Here is an 8,934-nt window from a genome sequence, read left to right on the forward strand (position 1 = left end):
TAACTTCCAAGAGCCATAACTTCTAACTTGAGCATCTAATTTGCTATAATAATGTGTCCTTGAAAAGCTCGCGAAGAGATCTACAACATCAAAACCATTTGAAGATCATTTTGTCCACTTTTTGAGCTTTTGTGAGGCCTCTAAAGGCTTCAAATTTGAGTTTGAAATTTTATAAGAGAAATTTTTCGAGATTAAAACTTTAATATCTCCCAAACGGTACAAGATATTGAGATGATTCTTTCACTATTCACTATATTTTTCATTTTGCTCCTTGGAGTCAATTTTCATGTCCATGTGCCCATGCACTCATACCCATATAGGCCAACTTACTAGAAAAATAGCAAGTGGTTAGTTTTTCTCTTTTCAAACTTCTAACTATCTTACACCTTATAAGTGTCATCATGGACTCCAAAACAACTTTAAAACTTGTAAAGTAAAAGAAAAATACAAAAGAAATTAGGTGATGCAAAATTGCTCCTACACCACTTGATGTTTCTACATCAATTGGCTTACTAACCACATGTTCTTTAAGAGTTCTATTTTCATACATTTCATGCTCCTCGCACAAGGAAGAGACTTACTAGGGCACTGAACCCACTTTTGGTAAGTCTTGAGAGAGCTAGTGTTATTAGGGATCTTCCACTTCAACTTCTTAAAACAAGAGGATAATTATTTTTCAAGTAAACGTCCTTCTCCCAAAATGATAAGACCACTTAATCTAAGCTAACAAACATACTAATATTTGAAAGAAAAATCAAGGGCCTCAAGAGAAGCTCCAATGACTTTAAGTAAAATTAAAATCTAAACAACGATATGAAAGTGTAACCGTAGCCTTCTCAACTTTCAAAACTCCTTGCTAGAACAACCCAAATATCTTCATGATCACCTATTTCAACTCATCTAGGCACACTACACATTTGTTATATTTTGAGATCCCTACTCAAATTCAAGAAATAAAATGAAATTGAACCTTCTCATATTCTAGAAGACCATCCAACACCATTTCATGTATTACAACATTCTTGAAAAAGAAACCACAAACCCACTTCTAAATCTCTAGATTTGAACAAAAATCCCTAACCTCTTCAAACATTAAGTGCCCTTTTTTAAAAAAAGGTTAAAAACAAATAGTTCATTAAAATTCAAAGTCAAATATTACATTAGTCTTTAAACTAACTTAATATTTGATAGCTTTCGTTAGGAAACTAATTCTTCTAGTTCCCTTTTAGCTTTAAGGATCATCCATTTGAGCCTAAAAATTTATCTGCCTCGTAAGTTTGATGACCATCTACTTGGGAAATGGCTATCCAACCCCTAGAATGCACCACTGCATAAATTACCCTCATACCCCATAACTTATAAAATGGTGCATGCTAAAAACTCATCTACTTGGACCTCAACTTCATCTACCCAAACTCCACTCGCATTACATAATGGCCCCCAACGATTCTATCTGTTCCTATGAGTCTAGCTTCTTTTCCTATTCACATCCCTGAGTCATAAAATTATTTTTAAGCTTAATGACCCTAATTGCTCAACTTCAAATACCAACTACACAGTCAACACAGAAATCAAAGCCTTATTTATTTAATTATCTAGAAAAACATTCTAAGACTACTGGGCACAAAACTCAAAACGACCAAAACTAAACCAAACGTAGCCCACAATCTGTCAAACATATATCCAATGCAAAATGGACTCGGGCAATCTTGGCTCCGGTGTCTTTCAAGAAACCAACTTTCTAGACGCTTTTATTAAATAATAAAAATTGAATCAAACCCTGATTGGCATTTTACAGAAAACCGTCATGATTCTTTTACACAATTATATACCTTTTTCTTAATTCTTATGGGTATAAACAAAAACTCTGGTTTTCTTGTTCAATGAACAAAATTTTGGCTATATTCTTTTCTAGTCCCCTCGTAATAATTTCTCACCTTTTATTATAAGGCATCTTGCTTCTTGCTTTTGAAGAGGCTTCTAGCTTTTACTTTATTTCCTAATAATAATGATTTAATTTCAAAAGAAACAGATTCCAACCACATCAGATATAACCGTACACCGTGGTGTAGCGATAAAATGGTTATGATTTTACCATTCGTTATCCAAATTCTCATGGAGGTCTGAGTCCATATTCCCATGTACTGTTTAATGCAATAAATTTAAACAGTCATGAATCATTGCGTACTTGAACAAAAATGCTTCGAACAAAATCATGGAGGCTTGGTGCCATTAACCTTAAAATGTATCCTGTTTAGATCAATTACATACTATGATGCACAATACATGCAATCTAGCATAACCCAATCATTTCACCCCATCCAAACCATGCATTCTAGGATACTTAGATAAGATGGTTGGGTTGTGATCAGACAGTAAATAGAGTTGAACCCTTGCATGCTAGACACCCCAGTGACACAGGGCTTTTACCAGCCGATAGCAGTCCTGAATTACTGGAATTTAATTTAACTAAAATAGTTTATGATGTAGAATAAAGATCTAAAGAATAAAGGCACAGCCTGTCATCAAATTCATACTTGGCATTCGTATTCCACACTAGTAGTTGCTTAACAAGTGTGTAAAGTATACATACTCTTGATGTCGCAGATGCCTATACCCCAATTTCATTATCACAGCAAACAGATGACTGTCCAATCCCAATAGGGCAATACTCATTGTAAACAACACATCAAGTACAACTTCTTTATGATGTGCCCCACGAGCAAACTTTATGGGACTGTGACTGCCCATTTCTACTTTCTCCAACAAGAAGTATATTCTCGTTCCTAGGGAAGAGAATTTGAGTTGGATACCAGAAACAAGGGACATATTCATAGCCTTAAGGTCCCACCGACACAGACAATAGGTAGATACATTGCTTTTGAAAAATCGGAAGAAAAGCTTTTAAGTTTGATAACCTTTCTTCACATGGCAGGCATTCTAACATGAAATGCAAGTACAATTAGATAATTTCGGAATAAAAATTACAGGGATTGTATACAATGCATTCCTCGCTCTCATTAAGGGCAGACAAAATTACCTCTCAAAAGTAATTGGATTGGATCCCCAATAAATCATATGCCGATGTGAAAGCTTAAATGACTACATATTCCTATAGATAAGATTTGAAAAGACAGTACAATATCTTGAGCTGAACTATGGATTTGAAATTCCAGAATGTCAAAAACAGGAATACTGTGTACAAGCAGTACAGAATTTGTCAGCATCTTATGAATGGAACCATCAAACATTGGGTATTGTGGGCACGGATTGAACCCATTGCAATCAATATAGCTTGAGTCCCTTGCAACCGGACATGATATGATGTGCAATGGAGTCTCTCCACATTTCCTTTTACCTGCTGTATTCACTCTGCAATAGTGACAATATTTAGGTATCTGAATTTAAACTCCAGGATCGTTTTTTTCCCAGATTTGACCTGTGGAAATGAAAGCACATTTGCTAAAAAATTTAGAGTGGGCATTCATTATATGCACATTTTCTAAAAGGATTTGCAGTGAACATTCATTATATCCATACTAATGATGAAAAACTAATATAGCAACGGTGCACACTAAAGTGGTTCAAACGACAGATGTAAGAGATGCTGTAGATTCATTCCAGACAATTGGTAGACCACGTATTTAAGCCAATTTAGGCATCTTCATATGACAATAGTTTAAAATCATAAGATTGCTAACCTTAAATGTTTCATCTCTCAAAATATTACTACTGGCAAGAAGCTTTAAAGCCTCAATGAGCTCTGCACAAAAGGTACATCAAAGGTACATCAAGTAATGATAAGCGGACCTTTGAGTTCTAAGCATATACATATAAACAATGTTAGCAATATAAATACAAAATGTGTGAAGAGAAGAGCTTACTTGTAGTTCTTGTGATGGAACTGATAGCATGAGAATCTAGGCATCTTTACTTGATTGAAAATCAAGCAATCAAGTAGGGCAAACCCTCATGCACTGGTACAAGATGTGATACAATGGACTTATACCATTGGCGAATCAGGAGGGATACCTCCTGCAATTATGGGTTTATTGTATTAACTGACTCTGCAAACCATTTGTGTATATCCTCTGGCTAAGAGTCCCTCTGCAGCTTAGCTTCTAACAGGGGCACATATGGACTTCCTCATAAGCATTTATTAGTGCTTATACCCCAAGTCTCACAGCTCAAAATCAAAATAAAGCATCTTTCCGTTTCCAAAAAGCAGCTTTTCAGAGGCCATATCCTCAATTTTCAACCAAGTTTGCAGGGTCTAGTGATAAAAGTTATATCAATATTTAACCAATACAAATCTCACGTCGGAGCACACAAGGGTTTCCAGGGTCTAATAATGTAATCCCTTGCCCTTTGAAAGGAGAAGATGCTGAGAATTGAGAGGTAAAAGCTGATCAAAGCACTGATGCCAAATGCAGATAAGGATAAAAAACCTTCATCTTCCATTTGCCTTGTCCCTGGACCAGATGCCTCCGTCGGACCCCCTGAAGAGCAATCCGGCAGAGCATCATTGCATAACCCAGGATTACCTAGAAACGCATCATGGAACCTAGCCAACTTCTTAATCTGAGGAATGGATCCTGAAAAGTCATTATAAGACAAGTTGAAGTCCATTAACAATGAAAGATTACCAAGCTCAGCTGGTATTTGCCCCGACAGAATGTTGTGTGAAAGATCTAGAGATTCTAAAGAGGTAACGTTCCCGAGACTACTGGGAATAAGCCCTGTAAATTGATTGTATGAAATGTTCAGATATTGCAAACCCTTTAACCTATCTAGATCAGAAGGAATTGTACCAGAGAGTACATTGTCGGAAAGATCAATTCCTGGAGTCACACGAAGCAAATAATCAAAATTTGGTTGGCCTTGGCTGCCTTCCAATTGTGCAGTGACAATTTCAAAATGTAACCCTTTTTTATTCCCCATCTGCTCAAATGTGGACTTGTCAGCCTGCAGACGAACATCTAGCGGAAGAGAACCTGAGAAGTTGTTGCTGGAAAGATCAAGCATATGCAAGCTTTCAAAACCCAAAATCCAGTCAGGAAGAAGCCCTTGAAAATGATTATGACCTAAACTGAGCACACGCAGATTCTCCCACTTTGAAACTGCATCAGGCAAACGCCCTACTAAATTATTCCAGCTCAAATCGACCACTTCCAACTTGGAACATCCTGCCAAAGGCAATGGGATTTCCCCTGACAACTGATTGTTACTTATGTCTAGAATCTGAAGCGTTGCCAATGCCCCAAAATCAGGCCGAATTGCCCCAGAAATATTGTTGTGACTTAGCTTGACCTGTAGAAGCTGAAAACATTGAACCAATGAAACAGGCAGGAACCCAGATAACCTATTATATGACAAATCGATAACCTGTAGATACATCATATCACCGATTGTCTCAGGCAATTCCCCTGTTAAAACATTATGTGACAGAAACAAAGCCTGCAGCCACTTCAAGCCACCGATTTCCTCAGCAATATGGCCTGTGAGGCGATTGTACGAAAGATCAAGCCGAACCATTCCTTTTGACTCAGATGTCTGTGCAATGCGATGGGGAATTCGACCAGGAAGTTGATTGGAATGCAAGTCCAGAGTAACGAGATTATCAGAAAACAAAAGAGTCGGCGGTAGAGCCAAGTTGAAGCTATTACACGACAAATTGAGCTCGGTGAGCATCGACAAGTGAGAAATACAGGCTGGAATACCACCAGTGAGAGAATTGTTGGAGAGGTTTAGAACTTGCAGGCTTTTTGCAGCCTGAGCAAAGCATGGGAGGGTTCCAGAGAGTCTGTTTGAATGCAGCTTCAATGAAACAATCGGAAACCCCCAGTCAGGAACAGGCCCTTGCAAAGCATTTCCGGAAAGGTCCAGCTGTAGCAAATTTGGGAGCTTTGCGATTGACGGAGGGATTTTTCCAACTAGATAATTGTTGTGGAGATGCAAATGCTGCAGACTTACCAGACTGCCAATCCAGTCAGGTAGTTCGCCCTGCAGATTGATGTTGCCCATGTAGCAGAAAGTGAGATTGAGCAGTTTTCCGAAGGTAGGCGGTATTTCGCCGCTGATGCCGTTAAGGGAAAGAGACAGAAACTTGAGATTTGTCAGATTACCAATGCATGCAGGAATGTGTCCCGTAATACGATTGTCTTGAAGGTTAACAGTGCTCAACAAGCGGAGGCTTCCAAGCGAGGTGGGAATCGAACCTGTGACCTGGTTTCTATGTAGACAAAGGGTTTCTAGTTTAGCTAAGTCGCCGACACATGACGGGATGACGCCGCTTATATTGTTTTTGCTTAAATCCAGTGTCTGAAGCATTTCTAGCCTGCAAATTCTGTCTGGAATCGAGCCTGAAAGCTGCATTGCGCTCAAATTCAGCCCAGTAACGCGTCCAGAAAGAAAATCGCAGGTAACTCCGGTCCATTCGCTGCAATTTTCTCCTTTCCAATCGGCTAGCCGCCCTTTTGGAACCCTAAGCGCTTCTCTCAAGCTCAATAGCGCCTGCCTGTCGTCTGAATCGAAGCCACCCACTCTACAAAAGATTACGGCATGCAGGAGCAACAATCGCAGTGCTACTCCATAAAAGGAATTGCTAAAATGCAGCATCGGTTTACTTCCTGGGAATCGAACCGTCTTCCATGAGACACCAGGGCAGCCTTCCATAAACCTCACCATAAACACACAACCTTTAAAAGCCCCCTATTATTCTGCCACTCCTGCTCCTTCAAATATCAAACCTTCAGAAGCAGCCTCAACTTTGCTATTAAACATTCAGACCTCTTTCCACATATCTGAAATATTCTGCTCTCAGAATCATCTTACATTGAAACAGCTACCTTGGGCTTTCATTGCTTGGATTTCACTGTATGGACATAATAAAAGCTTCTTTTTATAAAATGCTTACAAGTGAAACTTCAAAAAAACTTTCAAAAACTGTCTACAGTTCTAAAATATTCAATATTTCCACGACATCTACCGCAACTTCAAAGTTTCCAGAGTCCATACCTTAAATTTTCTGCTTTTGATCCACCTGACAATTGTTTCCGGTCCATGTACGTAGCTGTTCTCATCCAAATCCCATTACAGACATGCAGCTTCTTCTAGCCCCAAAAGGAAATACAAATTTCAGTTCCAGAGCCTGCCAGAAATGCTCTGCACTTCCTGCAAACAACCGGTGAATAAATCGCATTCCCTGGGCTCGCATTCAAATGAGGATAACAACAATCTCATGAAAACATGCATATATTAATAAATTTTACACTAGGCGTGAAAATTTATTTACATACGGAGACGTCAAAAGAGTTTCACTGACTACCAAACACATTTTGCTTCCCAAGTCACGCAGTTCGAATTGAAGAATATACCTCAGCCATACTAAATGTCACGGAGTTTAGATTGGAACATGCATCGACATTCCAAAAAACCGTCAAATCCAGAACAGTACTCTCGCATTTCTGGCCATTTCCATTTCCACACGCTCCAAACGTACGTAGACTTCCAATCACCCTTACGCTGGTCGCGGGTTCAAAACCCCACCGGCCAATTCATTCTTCGTCAAAAACCCTGGAAGCAGATGCATTAATTAACACAGAATTGTCAGCCATTAAAGCACATTAAATTGAAGCACATCGGAAATCCCCAAGCATGGAGCACGAATTATGAAACAACAGCACACAATGCACCTGTAGAATGCGCCTGAGCCTGAGCCGTAACACAACATTCCCGCATCATTATAGCCCGAATGATAAAAGCAGAAGCAGGAGCAAGAGGTGCAGGGGACGATTCCCAATACTGGACATTTTTTCATTCTATTCCGCTTCTCCAATACCCATGGATGTTAAATGCCCATGTAAACTGTAATCACAAAATTTATGTCCATGGAAAAGTTAAAAAAGGAAAAGTTAAAGCCTGGTCCCCAAAACAACTTGCATCATTATACGCCATCATTAATTATACTGTGTACAGCGCAGTCGCCCCAAAGACCATACTTTTCGTGCCATTCTTATTATACTCACCAAAAACCCACCACATCAGCCATTAATTCTGTTTTTTTATGCCCAGCTGCAATGTTGAACAGTGCCAAATTTGTTGCCTACCCATTGTGGCCATTACCAATGTTGACATCTGTACTGTGGTGGGTCTGGTTAAATCGAGAGGACTGATTATTAAAAACAAAAAGATTTGATAGTTTATACGGGTTTACTGCGGAAAGGGATTCGATCGATGGGAGGGAAAGTGATTCAAAGCTTACACCGCAAGTATACCGCCTTACTTTACAAACATTCCCACCATACAATATGGGGAAGAGGAGATGCCAAAACCCAAAAAAAATCCTTTTTTTAGCCAAATATGAGGGGAATTTGAAGTGTGGCCTTTCAACAAACCCATGGTACCTAAATCTAGGTTGCACAATAGTAAATATTCTACTATTAATATAATAGTAGATATTTTATTAATAATATAATATTCGATTATGAGTGGTATTTTTGTGTTTTATTTGATTTATGGCGTAACTTACATATTTATTTATTTTAATTTGTATATATTTGTCATTTCATATTTATTAGTAGATATTCTACTAATAATATAATAGTAGATTATGAGTAGTATTTTTGTGTTTGATTTGATTTATGGTATAATTTATATATTTATTTATTTCAATTATTTTTATTCTAATTTACTATATCATATTATTTTAGGGTTTATTTTTATGTTGCTTGAGATTGACCCAACATAATGTGAATCACATAGATGATCTTGAAATCTAAACTACAAATTCAAATGTCTTGTATCTTTCTATTATAGTCATTATAAGTCAATTTAAACACAATAATAAAGAATCCACTTCATATCATCATAATTACGCAAGCCATCTTGCATGCCTACATATGTTGTTTTTGGTATCACTCATTATCATTAATA

The 8,934-nt window shown here is 38.0% G+C and overlaps 1 protein-coding gene across 5 annotated transcripts; it reads right to left on the bottom strand.

The window, feature by feature from the left end:
- Positions 1–2,899: 2,899 nt before the first annotated feature.
- On the bottom strand, positions 2,900–8,320 carry LOC131035286 (receptor-like protein CLAVATA2). Of its 5 annotated transcripts, XM_057966958.2 has the most exons (7): positions 8,028–8,254; positions 7,695–7,866; positions 7,377–7,575; positions 7,018–7,173; positions 3,885–6,874; positions 3,702–3,763; positions 2,900–3,439 (listed from the first exon to the last, which is right to left on the bottom strand). In XM_057966958.2, the coding sequence occupies exon 5, from the start codon at positions 6,685–6,687 to the stop codon at positions 4,315–4,317; it is 2,373 nt and encodes a 790-aa protein (XP_057822941.1). In that variant the 5' UTR covers positions 6,688–6,874; positions 7,018–7,173; positions 7,377–7,575; positions 7,695–7,866; positions 8,028–8,254; the 3' UTR covers positions 2,900–3,439; positions 3,702–3,763; positions 3,885–4,314. The 5 variants fall into 5 exon arrangements, with proteins under 5 accessions (XP_057822941.1, XP_057822943.1, XP_057822944.1 ...); XM_057966960.1 differs by having other exon boundaries at positions 7,018–7,164; positions 7,695–8,320; XM_057966961.1 differs by having other exon boundaries at positions 2,900–3,372; positions 7,695–8,320.
- Between the last annotated feature and the right edge of the window lie 614 nt (positions 8,321–8,934).

The sequence above is a fragment of the Cryptomeria japonica genome, chromosome 4, assembly GCF_030272615.1.
Source record: "Cryptomeria japonica chromosome 4, Sugi_1.0, whole genome shotgun sequence".
Classification (NCBI taxonomy): domain Eukaryota; kingdom Viridiplantae; phylum Streptophyta; class Pinopsida; order Cupressales; family Cupressaceae; genus Cryptomeria; species Cryptomeria japonica.

What these genes read in the sequence shown, in the direction of transcription:
- LOC131035286 (XM_057966960.1), bottom strand. Translation starts at nt 6,687, where the DNA reads ATGGTGAGGTTTATGGAAGGCTGCCCTGGTGTCTCATGGAAGACGGTT.